This window comes from Eriocheir sinensis, chromosome 37 (assembly GCF_024679095.1).
Source record: "Eriocheir sinensis breed Jianghai 21 chromosome 37, ASM2467909v1, whole genome shotgun sequence".
Taxonomy (NCBI): Eukaryota; Metazoa; Arthropoda; class Malacostraca; order Decapoda; family Varunidae; genus Eriocheir; species Eriocheir sinensis.
In genome coordinates this window covers 16,090,220-16,108,972 of record NC_066545.1, presented here as the reverse complement: position 1 = coordinate 16,108,972, position 18,753 = coordinate 16,090,220, and the positions used below count along the sequence as shown (strand labels likewise).

Sequence of the window (18,753 nt, the reverse complement as noted above, 5' to 3'; positions counted from 1 at the left end):
ACCCCTCCCCTCTCCCCCCCCGGACCCCCCCCCCCCCCCGGCGTGTCGTCTGCTAGCAGGAGGGAGAGCACAGTGACAGCAGCAGGCCATGGCGGGGATGATGAGTCACAGCCAGCAGCGGGCGCCCGTAGTACCCGTGCAGCAGTAGGCCCTCAGCATGGCGGGCCTGGGCGCCAAGGAGATACTCAGGAACGTGACGGCCCTGGAGCAGCTCATCGAGGAGATCAACTTCCAGCGGGCCAAGGAGATGCGGCAGTGTCTCATGGCCAAGGACTCGGGTGGGTGACGGCCAGACTGCAGGGAGAGAGGGACAGGGCTGAAATATGGCTAGTTTTCCTTGTATCGTTGTTGAATAGGCCTAGTTTTCCTTACATCATTGTTAAGAAGGTCAAGGATTCGGGTGAGCGGCCAGACTGCAGGGAGAGGGACAGCCAAAGGGGAGGTTACACTGGTGAAATATGTTTAGTTTTCCTATTATCATTGTTGAATAGGCCTAGTTTTCCTTACATCATTATTAAAAAGGCCTAGAGAGAAGGTAATTGCCCAGACTTGACAAACAGCTGGGAGAGGGGCAGCCAAAGAGGAGATTATAGGTTACTTTTTAAATGTCTTAATTTTCCTCATATTGTTAAATAGGCCTAGTTTACCTAATGTCATGATTGAGAGGAGGTAAGCAGGGGATTGTTTTGAGTTGAAATACATCTAATTTCCCGTACATCATTATTACAGGGTGTCCACTGCAGATGTAGCTAACAGATGTGGAGTAGAGGACCTGGAAACAGTGCTCAGAAGGGAAAGACTCTGATGGTTTGGACATGTAAAGAGAGCAGGGGAGGACACAGTGCTGGGAGTTTTAGTAGAGGACCTGGAAACAGTGCTCAGAAGGGAAAGACTTTAATGGTTTGGACATGTAAAGAGAGCAGGGGAGGACACAGTGCTGGGAGTTTTAGTAGAGGACCTGGAAACAGTGCTCAGAAGGGAAAGACTCTGATGGTTTGGACATGTAAAGAGAGCAGGGGAGGACACAGTGCTGGGAGTTTTAGTAGAGGACCTGGAAACAGTGCTCAGAAGGGAAAGACTCCGATGGTTTGGACATGTAAAGAGAGCTGGGGAGGACACAGTGGACCTGGAAACAGTGCTCAGAAGGCAAGACTCTGATGGTTTGGACATGTAAAGAGAGCAGGGGAGGACACAGTGCTGGGAGTTTTAGTAGAGGACCTGGAAACAGTGCTCAGAAGGGAAAGACTCTGATGGTTTGGACATGTAAAGAGAGCAGGGGAGGACACAGTGCTGGGAGTTTAGTAGAGGACCTGGAAACAGTGCTCAGAAGGGAAAGACTCTGATGGTTTGGACATGTAAAGAGGGCAGGGGAGGATATAGTACTGGGAGTTTTGGAGAGATTGGAGGTAGAAGGAAGGAGACCAGTTGGTAGACCTGGGAAAACATGGAGAAGGTGTACACAGGAAGACTTGACATTGATGGGATTGGATGAGCATCGGGCAGAAGGCAGAGTAGAATGGGGGAGAGCCATAAAGCACCCAACCGCTCAGGAAGAGTGAAAACGGACGTTAAACAAAATGATGATGATGATGATTATTAAATAGGCCTAGTTTTTCTAATTTTTGGGTTGAGGTGAATTAAATGTCAGCATTGTGAGAGGTGCTGAACCAACCATAGAGGAGCTTGTACAAAGTTGATATATGCCTAATTTTACTTATCAAGTAGGCCTATTTTTTCCATATAATAGTGTTTAGTAGGCCTAGTTTTCTTAATCTATGCATTAAGATGAATTTAAGGACAGCACACAAACAGTAGAAACGAGTAATTTGCGACAGAAATAGTACTAAGAAATGATGTAGAGTGCTGAGATCAGTTAAAAAGAATTGTGTCGATCAACTGAGTGAAGTTGGCTATTTTCACAGTTGTTTTGATCTCTGCATTCTTTCCTGTGGTTTTCTAGGAGGTCTGAAGGTTAGTAGAAAGCATATAGGGCAACAGAAGAGCACATGGTTAAGTAAGAAATGAATATAGGAAAGTGTGCATCAAGTAAATCCCAGTTCTTATTCCCTCGGCAGACACGGGCTTCGTTATGGTGCAGGGGACCACCTACTGGACCGACCTCTTCGTGCGTCACTTCCTCTTCCAGACAGACAGATCCACGGACGCTGACGACCTTCTGTTCTTCATCAGAAAGAAGCAGCTCAAGGGCTCGCGATACATTCCAAAGTACCAGGTGGGTCGGGTCATCTTTACTTGTCACTATGCACAGGTCTCCCTCTCTTAACTTAACTGACTGGTTTTATGATGTTTCACTCTTATGATGTTTTTTTTAACTTTGTGAGAGTTGGTTTTACTGTACCTTTGCTCTTATGATCATGCTTTACATTGGTTAGTTTTATGATGCTTCACTCTTATGATCATCATGCTCGCTTTACTCGCATGGAAGGAACAGAAGAATATACTCCCCCAAATTGTATCTAGTTCCAAATGTGTCTAGATACTCCTTTCCTATTATAAGTTTGTAATTCTGTATGAAAACATTTTACTTATTAATAGAGAGAAGAATATGCCCATCCAAATCAAATTAAGTTCCAGAAATGACTCAGAATTCCTCTCCTAATAAAAAATTGTAATTACAAGTTAAGACATTTTATTGATTAATAGAAAAAAGAAAGTGCTCCTCCAAATCAAATTAAGTTTCAGAAATGTCTTGATCCTTCCCCCCTAATATAAGTTTGTAATTATGAAGATACTTTATGGATTACTAGAGAAAGTGAACTCCTTCCCAGACTGAGGTGGAGGTGTATCGGAGAGACAGTCGGAAGCTGCCCATCGGTGATCCTGATGTGGACTGGGAGGAGACGGTGTACCTGAACCTCATCATCCACCAGTTTGACTACACCCTCACGCTGGCTGTCTGTACCCGCACCAGCCCCAAGGACCTGCAGGTGCTGCGCCGACACTCACAGGTCAGTGCCAGGGAGCCTCAAGTCATCCTGATACACTTTTATTATTATTATTATTTTTTTACATCAGTGGAAGCAGTTTAACCCGGTAGCAGCAGGGATCACGTTTCTTAATGGTCCCTCTAAATGAGAAAAATGAGAAAAAATCATCACTTATACAAACCATTTCATAATATATATCAAAGCATTTGTGATTAGTTTATGCATCATCTATTTTGGGGGGTTTATATCATGGCACAAATTTGGCTCGTCACTGCTACCGGGTTAAGGGCAATAAGAGCAGAAAGCAAAAAAAGACTCATAAATGCTGTGCCTTCTATACTTTTTCTTTTCTCTTTTTCCTTTTTTCCTTTCTTTTTTTTTTACAACAGCAGTAACTCAGAGGCAATAAAAAAAACAGAGAAGAAAAAGGTCTGCCAAACACTTTTCCTTTTTCTTTTCATTTCTTTTTCTTTCCTTTTTATTAATACATGAACAGAAGCAGCTCAAGGGCAATAAAAAAGAGAAGAAAAAGGTCTGCTAAACATTTCTCCCACTAAAAGAAGATACAATTCTAAATCCCTCAACGCCAAGTAAGGAACGCCCCAATAATCATCATCATGTTCTTACCCTCAGAAAGTGTATGCCAGTCCGAGTCGACGCAGAATGGACACGAAGGGAGAGGTGGAGGAGATAACGTACCCCAGCGTGTGTTTCCATGTGGACAACTTTGATGAGGTGGGGAACTCCTTCTCTGACAGGGGTAGAGTGTGGATAGCAGGGATGGAGAGTGTATAACAGGGATGTAGGGTATGTAGCAAAGGTGGAGGGTGTGTAACAGGGATGGAGGGTCTCTTTGTTATTATATATGCACCAATTGCTACTCACATCAGAAATAAAGTGCTCTGGAAAATTTGAGAGTAGAAGTTCCAGAATAGTGTTTTCTTGACGTGCTTACTCACTGGCATTAGTAGTAGTATAGTAGTATTTATTTATTTATTTAATTATTCTTTTAGTATTCTTTTATATTCAGTGTTTGGTTGCTTGTCCTCAGGTATTCGCGGATATGCTGGTTCGCGACGGAGAGATGGTCTGCGTGGAGCTGGTTGCCTCGGACCACGCCGGCATCCGACAGGCCGTGATCTTCCTCGGTTCGATAAGATACGACGCCCTGAAGCGGGTTTACGATGCCAGAGTGAGTCGTCATAAACTGTCCAACTTCTTAATGCATGGGTTAACTGATATCCTCACTCTCATTTCTTCTCACGGATACACTCTCGAGCATCCTTCTGTCATATTTCCATGTTTCTTTGACGTTAAATTCATGAAGACGTGATTATCAAGATGCCTATAGATCTAAATTTGATTATATACCTTTTTTGGACATTGCATATTGGTGGGCAGCATTCCATATACATTTTTGAGAGGTTTGCTTATCTGTAACAACCTAATTTTTTTTCGTGTGTGTGTGAGGGGTTAGTTTATTTGTGAAAGCTTTATTTTTTCTGATTGTTTGTTTGTGTGTGTGGCAGGCAAGTCTGAGCAGCAAGGTGGCCCAGCGGATGATGATGGGGCTGTTCGCCGGCAACAGCAACCAGAGGATAGAGTTTGTGCGGATGAAAGGACCTCAGGGAAAGGGGCACGCTGAGATGGCAGTGACCAAGCCCAAAGGTGAGGAGATGGAGCATTCATTTAGCTATACACCATCATGTAATAAACACTTAAAAGACTTGGAGAGAACTGCACAAAGATTGGTTAAATAATAATGGGATAAAGTTAGGTTGAAGTCTCATATCTCTCCTTGTACAGGTTCCGGCGTGGAGACTCCCACCTCGGAGCCCGGGGTGAGCCTGACGGACATGTGGGACTGTGACTGGGAGGACGAGCCCGAGGACAGGTTCATCTACAGGCACCAGGTAAACCCACACCTGCCATGCTATAGTCAAACCATTTCTACTAGTCCGTTTGGGCGTTTGATTCTGCGGGTCCTTTCTTTCCCTCTGCTCTGCCACACAGTTCCAACACCTATCCCTTCCTCTCATATGTTAGCTATAGGTAACATATGAGAGGGAAAAATAGGTGTTGGGAACGTGTGGCAGAGCAGAGGGGAGGAAAGGACCCAACTGTCCCCTACACATCACCCCTTCCCTACCATTGCAATATTCCCCCACACATCACCCCTTACGTCCTACCATTGCTGTCAGTATTCCCCCACACACCACCCCTTCCCCACAGAGGCGCCTGAGTGACCCCAGTGCAAACTTCAACACCTTCATCAACTCGGGCTGGAAGTCTCGGCCGGAGGGTTCTCGGTCACGCTCCGAGAATGAGGGTCTTGACTACTTTGCCGATGGGCTGTACGAGATCGAGTCTGGAGACGTGCGTGACGGTGAGTATTAGGGGGTGGCTAGAGGGGGTGACTAGCTTAATTACAGGGACTTGTGTTGATACTGTTGCGTTACTGTCCAGTGAAAATCTCAGGGTGGTTGTATGTCATTTTATTTCATTTATTTCTTTTTCACTTACCTTTTTTATTATGGATGGGTCAAATTTTCTATAGCCTCATTTTCTTTCACATATCAGGGATTACTTTAAGGTCAATAAGTATAATTACTAGTATATATTGTAAGCCATTGGTCTGCTAAGTGTATGTGGATTCTTGAGTGTGAGTGTGAATGTTGGTGTGTGTGTGTGTGTGTGTGTGTGTGTGAGAGAGAGAGTGTGTGTGTGTGTGTGTGTGTGTGTGTGTGTGTGTGAGAGAGAGAGTGTGTGTGTGTGTGTGTGTGTTGTAATCCAGCACAACATATTACTCCCTCACCCTGCACATTGGTGGTTCACTATTGCACTAGGACAGTCACTCACTATCCATCCATTCAGAAACCAAACTTTGTACAAACAAGAATACGACTGACAAAAATGTAAGACACTGCATTGTAAGAATTCATACAGATTATTCTACACATTTTATATAAGTTTAAGCACCTTGACCTCTGAGCCATTCACATAATTTTATTGGCTTATGCAAAGATCAGTGTGAGGTGCCGCAGAAGTTGAGTTACAGGAACGGTAAATGTTATATGCCAGGGAAGCTACGGAGAGCAGATATGTTATGCAGCACCGAGAAAAAAAGCCATTATTTTTGTGGTTGAATGCCTGGTTATTCCTACATGCTAAATTATAAACACATTTTGATTTTTTTGCAGCCAAACACAAATTGATGCCATTGTAAAGGAAAAAATTACTCCAACTATTTTTCACAGAGCTGATGTTTCAGTGGGTAACTATTTTGTGATGCCTGTTGATACTTTGGATAATTTTCATTTTTGTTCCCTATCTGATAAAGTAAGTAAAAAAAGTTATTCTCTCAAACACATATTGCAGACACACACCTTTCACAACACCCAAGTAATTTCAAGCAGGCAAACATAAGCTAATTCCTGATACATTTGATAATTCTCCTAATGCTTTTGTTTCCTATCTGATAAAGTAAGTAAAAAAAGTTATTCTCTCAAACACATATTGCAGACACACACCTCTCACAACACCCAAGTAATTTCAAGCAGGCAAACATAACATAATTCCTGATACACTTGGTAATTCTCCTAATGCTTTTGTTTCCTACCTGATAAAGTAAGTAAAAAAAGTTATTCTCTCAAACACACATTGCAGACACACACCTTTCACAACACCCAAGTAATTTCAAGCAGGCAAACATAACACAATTCCTGATACACTTGGTAATTCTCCTAATGCTTTTGTTCCTTATTTGATAAAGTAAGCAAAAAAAAGTTAATTGTCTTCCAAACACTCACTACAGACACACCTCTCACAACACCCAAGCAACTTTCAGCAGGCAAACTTGAGGTAATGCCCATTGATACCTGTAATAATTTTTCATTTGTTTTTCTTTCTCCACTGAATTGTTAGGCAAGAACATGTCCGTCCTTGTGTCTAAACATGGACTGCAGACACACATCCCTTGCTAATGCCCACAGTCATTCCACACACAGCAGCTTTAGGGTGATAAGCTGTACGCTACATGGACTTACTGATGTACTGGTCTAAGATAACACTATCAGACTGTACATATTTAATCCCATGATAGCACAAACACATCCACCTAACATGATAACAACTGAGGTAAGTGAGTGATACAACGGCCTCTGACATGACTGGCCAGGCCCCCCACCCCCGCCAGGGTCACCGTCGCTTGTGTATGGGGGCAGACTGCTGTGCTCCCGACCGGTTTTGTTTTGTATTCCTCACACCAACAACAACAGGTTCTCGTAATGTAACAACTGATGATGAAAAGTTGTGAATATGGACCTTACAGACACCTATGATTACCAGCACACTCCTTAGTACTCCTCACACCAACAACAACAGGTTCTCGTAATGTAACAACTGATGATGAAAAGTTGTGAATATGGACCTTTCAGACAACTGTGAATACCAGCACACTCCTCAGTATTCCTAACACCAACACCAACAACATGTCCTCTTAATGTAACAGCTGATGACAGAAAGTTGGGATTATGGACCTTACAGACAACTATGAATACCAACACATTCCTTAGTATTCCTCACGCCAACAACAGCAACAGGTCCTCGTAATGTAACAACTAATGATGGAAAGTTTTGAATATTGGACCTTACAAACATCTATGAAAACCAACACACCCACCCACACACACACACACACCTTTAGTATTCCTCACACCACCACCAACAACAACAGGTCCTCGTAATGTGATAACTAATGACGGAAAGTTGTGAATATGGGGCAAACTCACCTCCACGAATACCAACACACCCTCCCACACCCAAACCCACTCCTTAATCCCTATAAATAAACTAGTACTTAGCCTTTGTTCGATATCTAAACCCAAGACAGAGGACCAAGGATACAAACTCCACTAACTTCCCTCTTTTGTCGATGGTTGTTGTCGTGTATATGAATGGGCCCCCGTGAGCCATCTGCCTGTTGTCTGAGTGTTGTACTGTGCTTGATGTGTATCCAAGAGGTGTGGAGGACTGGCATGGCTGGGAGTGTGAGGGACCGAAGGGGTGGTTGGCCTGGGTGTAACAGATGTGATGAATTTTCTTAAGTGAGGACACAGAAGGTGAGTGAGGCCAGGCAGTATTACCGTACCTCCAGGCTGTAAAGAATCCATTTGCTTGTAGCTTTATGTTCATCGAGCCTACCTCGGGTGACCTGGCCAGCTCCTACGCACCGTTCCGATAAGCATTCGTGTTGGGGAAGAAACTGCTCGGAAAAATTGAGTTGTGTATAAAAATGGTCTGTTGTCAAGTTAAAAACGGAGAGAGTTGGTTGGTAAAGGGTCGAGTATGCCAAGAGGGATTGACAGGGAAGAAACTGCTCAGGAAAAGACAGAGATGGAGTTGGTAGGTGAAGGGTCGAGTATGCCGAGAGGGAGTGACAGGGAAGAAACTGCTCAGGAAAAAACAGAGATGGAGTTGGTAGGTGAAGGGTCGAGTACGCTGAGAGGGAGTGACGGGAAAGAACTGCTCAGGAAAAGACAGAGATGGAGTTGGTAGGTGAAGGGTCAAGTACGCCGAGAGGGAGTGACAGGGAAAAAACTGCTCGGGAAAATCGAGTTGTGTATAAAAATGGCCTATTGTCAAATTAAAGACAGAGATGGAGTTGGTAGGTGAAGGGTTGAGTGTGCCGAGAGGGAAGAAATTGCTCGGAAAAATTGAGTCTTATATAAAAAAATCGGCTGTTGTCAAATTGAAGCTGGAGAGTTGGCAGGTGAAGGGTCGAGTGTGCCGGGAGGGAGTGACAGAACAGGAGAGGGAAAGTCAGAGGTGCCTTTTCTAACATGGGGACCCCCTTGATATATAAATAGATAGGGGAAGGTAAACATGCCCCATTCTGACAGTAGTTTAGTTCTGTATGCCAGTTCAAGTTCGCAAAGTAGCTCTCGTATCAGAAAATAAATTCCATGTTGAAATATTGGGCAAACAAGAAGGTGCCTATTCTAACATGGTGACCCCCTTGAGATATAGACAGATAGGAGGAAGGTAAACATGCCCCATTCTGACAGTAGTTTAGTTCTGTATGCCAGTTCAAGTTTGCAAAGTAGCTCTCGTATCAGAAAATAAATACAACATTGAAATATTGGGCAAAGAAGAAGGTGCCTATTCTAACATGGTGACCCCCTTGAGATATAAATGGATAGGAGGTTGGTGGGCATTCTCCATTCAGACAGTAGTTTAATTTTGTTCACCAGTTCAAGTTTGCAAAGTAGTCCTCGTATCAGAAAATAAATACCACATTGAAGAATTGAGCTAATGTTGAAGTATTGGTAAGCATTCTCTATTCCCACAGTAGCTCAGTTGTGTTTGTCGGCTCAGTTTTCCGTAGTGCTCTTGTTGGAAATTGAGCTGAGGTATAAAAATGAACAGTTGTCAAAGTGTAAAGATCAACACATTCCTTATTTTGACAACAGCTCAGTTTTTTATATATGAGCTCAGTTTTCCAGAGTACTTTTGCTTTCCCTGATGCGATAACTTATTGGGGTGGCGGTGCGTAGGGAGTGGCGGCCTCACCCTGTACTCTACTCTACCTCCTGTCTGTCTCCTGTCAGTGCAGCACCTCACTCCCCCGTGGATGTTGCGGCCTCTGTCATGTACGTGCACTTGCTTACGTCTGCCTGTCGTGCCAGTTGTGCCATTGTTATGATTTTGCAAAACATTTCAATCTGCATTTTATTTATGTTATTTTTTTTTCTTTTTCCTTTCTAGCGGTGTGTAGTGGTAGATGTTGTTCTGTGGTAGCATGCAACACAATTCAGGAAGAGGAGGAAATACCACAGGCAGTGCAGTGTGCCAAATGCCGACACTTTCATGGGGACCAGCTGGTGGGGTCTGGCTCCTCTAAGGAAGCTGATAAAGGGTCTTCTCCAAGCCTAAACTTGCCCGGTCAGGTACCCGAAAGTGATTCCCCACATCCCGAGCCGTCCCAGTGTCGTCCCTCCACCCCTCCATCTCCCCACGAGGGCAGCCCCCTCCTCGCGTCCCGTCCTGTCTCGCCAGATCTAACGCTGACGCACCACGACTCCCAGGCAATAAGTGATGTACAAATTGAAACTGTCGATTCTGACGAATTTGTTACTATTGTGCCAAAAGACGGTGGTGGGACAGGTGCCAATGCTGATGCTGAATCGGCCTCGGAAGGCTTGACTAGCCCGAAGGCGGGAGACTCCACCAGTAGCACAGCCAAGGAGGAAGTGTTTGTGGTGATTGAGTCTTCAACCACCGAGTGTGGGGCCGGCATTAATGAGACTTCCTTCATCAGCAAAGACATTCAGCATCAGATATCCAAGGCCAATCAGCTGCACACGCTGCCTCGCACAACCAAGGAGAGTGCCAGGAGAAAGGAAGTGCCTCCAAGAAGTCCCGGTAAAGCAAGACCCAAGACCCCAGGTGGCGCCAAGAGAGTCCGGACCCCCACATCTGAGGCAGAGTCAGATCCACAGTCCCCAAGATGCTCCCACAGTCCCAAGACTCCTGAATCCCCCAATGCTTCCACTAGACTATTAAGTGACACTGACCACGGTGAGGACGAGATGCAGTGTGGTAAGGAAAAGCCTCCATTCAAAAAGAGTCTTTCCGTTGACTCGGCCAAAATGAGTGCTGTCAGGGCGAGGCTGGAGGGTGCTGACTCACCTTCCGAATCCATTACGGCGCTAAACCTCAGTCCAGTCAAGACGAGAAAGAAAATCTCGGTGCCATTCCGAATGACGCCCGATGGCACCAAGGTTAACTTTCTCTGCGATGTCAGTATGTACCTCTGTTTACCTTTTCTGTCTGTGATGAGCAGTTTAGTGAGTGTTGTAGCCGGCCTTACCCTGGCTCCTGGCATTGTGATAAGGAGCCCTAACAGTGACCCCATCTATCACCCTTGTGGCTTACTCTTAGTGCTGTTTAGAGAGTATACTAATGATATCATCTGGGGGACCACTTCACATGGGGCCGTCAGTTTTGTTTTACTTTCATAAGGTTGTGTATTTTTTGTTTTATTTATTGTGAAATGCTTTCTTTGAGCATCTAGTGTGCACTGCTAATATTTCCTCCTTTGTCAAAACTTAAAGCCTACTCTAGAGATGCATTTTGGGGGTTTTGTCAAGTCATTGGTTTAAAGGAACACTTGGCAAAGTTTGGTTCTCAGGGCAGCGGGTGAAGGGTACCATGGGGCTGAGGGCTGCTGGACTAGACGGTGTAGTGGCTGGTCTCCCTCCCTGCATGTACCGGGAACACACACAGGCAGCCATGGACACACACACTCATTTTTGTATTGTACAGGACTCTTCTTAACATTTCTTTCCTTCTTGTTTTGCATGTTGGTTTGTTTATGGTTTCAAGTTCAGACACTAATTGTAAAACACATTACCATTAAGCCCACATGCTCTCATGAACTTAATTGTTTTGTGTTGCATGCTCCTGCTGCATGAACGTGTCTAGAAAAACTAACCATGGTAAATTTGTCACGCGTCTGGACAGCAAAACTTATTTCCAACGTAACTGATTGTGCAAATACTCCATACAACCTTTTGAGCTAAAAAGATTGCATTCCTTTTGACTTATTGAATTCCCAGTCTAGTGCAAAATACAAAACTGTATAGTGAAATATTAAGATTATGAATATGAATATAATATTTGCATGACCTACAATGTTTTGGAAATGTGTTCTTGTCCTGCACTGAAACACCTCCCTGGCAACACTGACCAGTATTTTAAGTGCACAGACACACAGCACTCACACTGGATGGCTCTGCTTACTCCTTGAGGGACACTGCTTATTAAAGTTTTCCTCTCATTAGAAGGTTAATTAACCAGTTCTTGATCCCTTCCAGAGCTGGATGATGGGGCGTACAACCCTCTGTGGACCACCAAAGGCTTCACGCAGACGTTCCACTTCTGGAAGGAGTCGCGGCGGGCCCAGTCTGTCCCCCTCAATGCCTACCTGACCTACGTAACACTGCCATGGTTCACAATCATCACAGGTATGTATGCTGCGTGATGGTGTATTCATCTATTTGTGTTTCAGCTTGCATTGGGAAAAGGAGTTAAAGAGTGCCAAGACTAGACAGTAAATTGGTTCTGTATTTTGAAGCCTTGATTTGTTTATTCTCATCTCTTTATTTTCTGAATCTGTGTCTTCTGTCCTGCCCTTGCAGACATCCTAGACCACAGGACAGGACCAATCCTGACGTTCTAGCACCAAGGTGGAAGACCAGCGCTGGCGGAGGGCCGCCGGCCACAGCCACCCACACCCGACACTGTGGTCAGCTGTGTGAGCTCTCTGTTTTCCGTACAATGACCAAAAGTTATCTCCACTAAGCTTGTCCTTTGTCTGGTTTTGGTATAATGTCTTCTATATATTATTTTTTTATGCAAATGGTTTTGTAGGAGCCTCGAATCTTTCTTCTGGGAAGGTTGCATAAGGTGCCAACTTCTGTACCAGCCCGAGGGACCCCTGAATGTACGTCCCTTAGTTTTTGTTCCCTTGACTCACACCGGCAGCATCCATGACCTTCAGACTCTTAGCCAACTCATTCCCTTAGTTCATGACATTCATTCACTCACTCATTCCACTTCAGTAACCCATCATCACCCAGCTCCTCCATCAACACTGCAACATCATCTTTTGACTCTCAGGCTATAAATTCTCCTGGTTCATGCCACATTCACACTGCACCCATTCCATCAACACTACAGTAGCCACATTCATTTCTTTCTCATGGTCTAGGATTCAGGCCAAGGGCAAAACTGATTGTTAAAAATACCCTTGTGCTCTTCCTTTTCCTCTCAAGACTAACACAGATCTCACAGCCTCCACATGTCAACACCCGAATCTTCCCTCTTTCTACATCAGCCACATTTCATAGTCAAGGTATTAGGCTGGGCATCCCTCTGTCTCTAACCCATGGCTGTGTCTTTCCCCATATTCCTGTCCGTGGCATCAGTCTCGTGTACATCAAATATATTTTTAGGCTCAACTTCTGGACATTTGAGGAAGGGCAGTATTAAAAGGAGAGGACATGTTACAATCGCTACCTGCTTTAACCGAAGCCATGCTCAGATCATTGTATATGTGTCGGGTGTTCAATTTTTCACCGACATGGATGCAGACATGGATGACAGATATATGGATGCCCAGACTTAGATGCTGTCATTGTGGTGTGCTGTCCCCGGTACCTCAGAGCCCCCAAGACCCCTCGCCAGGAGTCCGGGGGCGTCGTCTGTTCAATTCAAAAGAGAAACAATCACAGAACCGGTAAATAAAGCAAAGTATAAATGCTCCCCTTTGTACAAACTGGTATATATATCGTACGTCAGAATGCCGACCGATGCATGCAGTTCACTATTAAAAAAACCATGAGTGGAGCGGTGCATCTTCAGACATAATAGTAACGGTACATTTCCGGCAACCTACGTACCACTAGGGTCATTTTTTGTAGCAGTTTCCCTTTACGTACTCTGATTTCTCTCTCTTGGGTAGACTTGCACAAAAGGACTTGATCTGCCTCTCTTAGCAGCCCTTGTTTTGTGGTCACATGTCATTGTCAACTTGTCTCTTGCTCAGCCAGGTGTTTCTGGAGCCTCAGCAGCATGGTGTGAGGGGGCAAGGCGCGTGTACGATGGGGTGTGCTCGCCTACTCACACACACACTCATTTCAGTTAGTAATCATAGCCCGTACAACCCCATCAGGGAAAACACGGACGTTAAATGAAAGGAAGAGGCATTGTCGTATCTAGATTAGTAAACTACTGTGAAAAATAGAACTGAGGTATGAAAATTTGCTTAAAACTTGATATATTTGACCCACTATTTCATCCTCCTCTCCTGTATGTCATAAAGGGAACAGTACATGGCAGGATTTTTTGTTTTATGCCTTTTTATATCTCTTTACCTGCTCCCTTAGTTCATTCTCTTTGTCAGTTAGTTAGTTAGCCAATCTCCCTAACCACAAACATTATTCTGTCGAGTTATTTTTCACACCTCAGCTCAGATTTTCCAGAGTATCTTTTTCCCGGTGTGAGTGTTAACCGGAGTGGTGTGTGTGTCTGGGCTGGTGAACACGCCCCAAGGCCCTGCGTGTCTGCCGTGGGTGGTTGTGGGTACGCTGCCGCACGCCACGCCCGTGTTGCCCTCTCGGTCTGTGTCTACGTTTCAGTATTTTAGGATTCAGGTTTTATGAGGAAAATGTAACAAAAAAAATGTGTGTGTGTGTGTGTGTGTGTTAGGATATGCATTCGTGCGTATACTCTTTTGGTATGCAGGAAGTCGTGTATGAGTGGTTGTGTGCGGCGTTCATAGTGTGACGCTCATGTGTGCACCGTGGAGAGTACACACTTGGTTGTGAAGTGATGTGAGTTCATCCGGTGGTGTGCAGGAAATGATCTTGACTGGAAGGTTGTTTAAGCTGTGACGTTACCCTGACACTGATGGGTGTTTGGAAGGAGAGGTTGTGAATTATAATCGTAATATATATTCAATTTAACTGTGTGAACATCTCTCATATGCAGATTCAAAGTTTCCTGAATATAAGTAGAAAACAAAGGCTAACTTGCTTGAAAAATGCAATTATATGTATCCAAAATATAATGTTTAGTATAAAATGAAAGAGACTAAAATTAAATAGATAAAAAGGTGTATAATTTTAATATATGCTAGAAAACTGCAGACTGAGAAAAAACATAATGGTAGGTGAAGCTCTCTGTCCAGCCTCAGGGCACTGGAAGAGAGGAAGAAGAAATATTGAGTGGGGAGGTGGAGCTGATTGCTTTGCTTGTCTCCTGAGCATGAAGTGGAACAAGGTGGCAAAGATGCAGCCTGTGTGTGTGTGTGTGTGTGTGTGTGTGTGTGTGTGTGCTTTGAGATAAATCACAAAATACACACTATTGATGTGGATTGTTTGGTGTACAGCCCATCCCAGGTGTGCTTGGGTCTCCCTCCCGGACGTCTGGGCAAGTGTTGAGTCGTTTCTCTAACCTTTCTATAAAGCTGGAGTTCAGGTCACCTTGCGTCCAGGTAACAAATAACCCTTCGACTGTCCATGATTCTTACTCATGTTCCACTTACCTTGCATGTTAGTTCCTGTTAGTAGTTATTAGCAGGGAAAGATCTGTTTGTGTACTCAGTCACGGTTGTGTGTACCATGTGCCAACAGGAGCTGACAAAAACATTAATGGAAACTTGGCGATAAGTGTAGTATGGAATTTCTAAGCTACATAGAGGTACTTCTCATTTTACAGGAGTCTAATTTATGCTTTTTGGGAAGAATGCAAAATGAAAATACATGCTTAAATTACATAAAATTCACTTTAGGCAGCCACTTCAGGAACGCTACTCTTGCATAAAATGAGCTACTGGCACAATGAGTAACACAACTTGTTCCGTTTTAGTCGTAATAATGGTTCCGAATTAGGCGACAATTTGCTACCATCAGGTTGTAAAGGATGTGTACACTTAAAGTAAACAATCAGATGTTCCCTCAGACTTTCATATTGTCTAGTCACGAGGCGGGAGTGTCTTGGTTGTGCATGGTGTCCTGTGATGTCCCCGGGCTGTAAGGGTGTTCCCCCTGCCTCATGGTGCATAGGGAGGGGTGTCTTCACTAGTCAAAAGCTACGCATGTAATACAAAGACCAAGAACTTGTCTCAAATAGTATACATTATATTTCAAATCTATTGGTATAGGTTATACTTTGTTTTATTCAGACCTAGGCATACACATTTTTTATGAAGTACACAGTTTTTTTTGTTGTTGTTGATTTCTACATGTGAATTATGACAAAATATCTGTTTTGTGTATCGTGAATCATGTGACCAACATCGTTTCCTTGGGCATTCAACACTTGACTGGGGAAGTAATCTCGTAGTTTCTGAATGCTGCTCCAGTTTGTCAAAATCAGTCTAGTGGTAGTGTCAATCAGTAAAATGCTAAATGTGACTACTTACTTAACTACTTGTTAGCCTGACATGGCTGGAATAGTCTTACCAAAGATGAATTATGTCAAATACATTAAGAGGTAATATTTTTTATATATCATAGAAACAGTAACTTGAATTGCCTTTTAAAGAGTAAACTCCATTGATTTTTGTAATCCCTAAGTCGTGTACACAAGGTCCCCTTGACTGGTGCCAAGAACTGCTCGCCAGGGGTGAGCGTTCTCCGGCCAGGAGAGGGCACGGCCTGCCGGGCCACTGTGATAATTCATGACTGGTGTAATGGTGTCTCCCAACGCATTTCCTTCGCACAAGAACTTTACAAATATGAAGGAAAACATAGAACTGATGTGGAAACTTGTTTACTGATGCAGTAGAATAATATGGTTTTGTTTTAAAAGTTAAGGGTAAAAGTAAACTATTGTGTGGATGTACTGTATGGTCAACATTGGTGTTTCATCTTTGTGTTACGTACATTGGAAGTTTCAGATAAGAAAACCACGGACGACAGCGCATGAATGTCACAAAAGTGTTCACTTACCATGACTGTGCATGAATTTCTTTTCATAATTTTTTCCTTATGACTAAAACAGTGTGCTTGGGTAAAGATGGATGTCCAAGCCCAATATAATAGTGAAGGTTATTAAATATTTTCATAATATCCAAGGTAATGACAAGAGGAGTTGCAAGAGCTTCATGTAGTCTGTGTTTTGAGGTGTCATCTTCCATAATACTTAACCACACATTTTTTATTATACATGCTGTGGATGAAGGCAGATCCATTAATATTAAATTGATAAACTTGTCTCATGGCTCCTCAAAAGACAAATCAAATATTTGATGACTCAGGAGTAGGAAGGCAGCACCAGGGCTTCTAACCTTTGCTCACGGCACCCCTCGCCACCAACAAATTCCATACCAAGGCACTCTTTTCTCAAGGCCCACTCACTCACTTCCCAGATACTTGTGTCGAGAGTTCACATCTCTGTTTCTGAATTGTTCATGAAGATCAGACTGGCTACAGGTAATTATTTAACTTTTCCTGTCTCACTTTTTGATGGCTGGATGATCTGAGCGCTTGTATGAGCAGCTTGTAGAGGCCCTCCTTCATGTCCCCTTGTGCCAGGCCTGACAGGCAAGGGGTGGTGAGCAAAGGCAGTGTTGCTTGCCCTGGTGCTTTTTATCCTGTCCTTCTAGTATTATTTTGAGATTAAGCTCTTTGATTCTGAAACGAGCATGATATGTACTCTGCTTTTATGACTATGAAGGCATTCAGAGTTCAAGCTGTGAGTAAGATTCTAAATGACACTGTAGTAGAGGTAATGGCAGAAATTCAAACCCATATAGTAGATGTTTTCCCCTTATAGAAGTAGTCTTGTCTGCAGCTTATTTATAAATACTGGAAGTTAATTGTTTAGTATCATAATTTTGTGAAACATTTAAATCCTGATAAAATTACGTGAACTACGGCGCATTCTTGGCTAAAAGTCAATCTCATGGGAAAGACAACCCCCAAAGTTGGCCTGAAAACAATCACTGAAATTATTTGTCTTATGTGAATGTATACTGAGTTATAAAGGTCAGATGATTACAGTGAATCCTGGCATATTACCTTCACAACACAGGTACAGATGCCATGAACCTGAGCAGCTATAATGTGCTTGTACAGGGTGTTGGTGTGGGCCGTTCATTGACCAAGGCTAAACAAAATGGATTATAATTATTTTGTCCTGTGGTTGCTTCTATATATATTTTCCTTCTTTCATTCAGTTTTGCTCAATGTGATTTATTATATAGTAAAGGGATGAGTCACATAATCGATGAGGACTTTGTTTCATGTTATCTCAGCTTCTTCACTAAAGCCGTGTGGGGAGCCGAGACCTCCAGTAAGGTGGTATTGTTTGTTTGGAAGCCAGGTGGTGTCTAAGGGGCAGCCACAAGCTTATTACCTGTACAGTTACGTTTACCCAAGAGCACATCAAAATAATGAATCCCAAGAGTAATGATATATGACAGTAGTACAATAATGGCTCATAACACCCAATATATATACAACCTAGTATTATAGGCTTTGTACATATCCTGATTTCAATATACTTTTGTTTGTAATTATTTGATTTGCTGTAGATATATCTTACTCAGACCTCTGTCCCAAATGGTGTTTGATGAATAACTGGGTTGATAATACTGTAATGCATAGAGTGTAGCATCTCCACTGCCACAAGCTGAAGTGGAGCAGGCGCCAGCAACTGGACGAGTCAGCCCATGTTGGGACAGCAGCAGGAGGTGCAAGATGAAGTCTACTGAATATTTTCTTGCCCAATGTTCACTTGTTTTCTGGCCACATGTTTCTTCCTCACAGTCCTTGGTGCTCCTAGACAGCTTTTGGTATACTGGCTCATTTAGCTTCTTGTTCAGTACTATTATAAACATTGTGTATAATTTTTGTTCTACATACCCTTTTGATAATGTCAAGTGTAGTATTTGCCACTGAGGCTTATGCTTGATACACTGAGTTGGCAGCAAGTAGGTTTTACCATTACCAGAAAGCTTACTTACAGCTTGGTACAGTTTCAACTGTGATAAGCAGATTGGAATAAAGAGAAAGGTTCAATAACTGCAAGCTTATTATCCTCAAGAATCTTTTCTGTTCAGTATGGTATTGATGGTTACACAGAGACAACTACTCACCCAGAACTACCAAGGAAATGTGTTGTCCCCAAACACTTCATGTCAGTGTTGCTTGATTCCTGAAACTTCATGCACAGCACAACAGTCCAGGAGATTTAATGAAGGTGTGGTATTGAATACTGCATCTTCATGAATGGC

General features: G+C 43.3%; 1 protein-coding gene across 3 annotated transcripts; it reads left to right on the top strand.

The window, feature by feature from the left end:
- Positions 1-43: 43 nt before the first annotated feature.
- On the top strand, positions 44-18,541 carry LOC127008399 (uncharacterized protein KIAA0930 homolog). 3 transcript variants are annotated; one of them, XM_050880449.1, is made up of 11 exons: positions 44-278; positions 2,076-2,233; positions 2,790-2,969; positions 3,582-3,683; positions 4,000-4,140; positions 4,478-4,616; positions 4,755-4,861; positions 5,181-5,334; positions 9,714-10,526; positions 11,825-11,974; positions 12,149-18,541. In XM_050880449.1, exons 1-11 carry the CDS (start codon positions 158-160, stop codon positions 12,187-12,189), a joined length of 2,106 nt encoding a protein of 701 aa, XP_050736406.1. In that variant the 5' UTR covers positions 44-157; the 3' UTR covers positions 12,190-18,541. The 3 variants fall into 3 exon arrangements, with proteins under 3 accessions (XP_050736406.1, XP_050736404.1, XP_050736407.1); XM_050880447.1 differs by having other exon boundaries at positions 9,714-10,751; XM_050880450.1 differs by lacking the exon at positions 9,714-10,526.
- The last annotated feature ends 212 nt before the right edge of the window (positions 18,542-18,753 follow it).

Excerpts from the sequence above, each read along its gene's own strand:
- LOC127008399 (XM_050880447.1), top strand. The coding sequence starts at position 158 with ATGGCGGGCCTGGGCGCCAAGGAGATACTCAGGAACGTGACGGCCCTG. Across the intron at positions 4,141-4,477 it reads AGCGGGTTTACGATGCCAGA|GCAAGTCTGAGCAGCAAGGT; the intron begins GTGAGTCGTCAT and ends TGTGTGTGGCAG. Across the intron at positions 4,862-5,180 it reads GGTTCATCTACAGGCACCAG|AGGCGCCTGAGTGACCCCAG; the intron begins GTAAACCCACAC and ends CCTTCCCCACAG.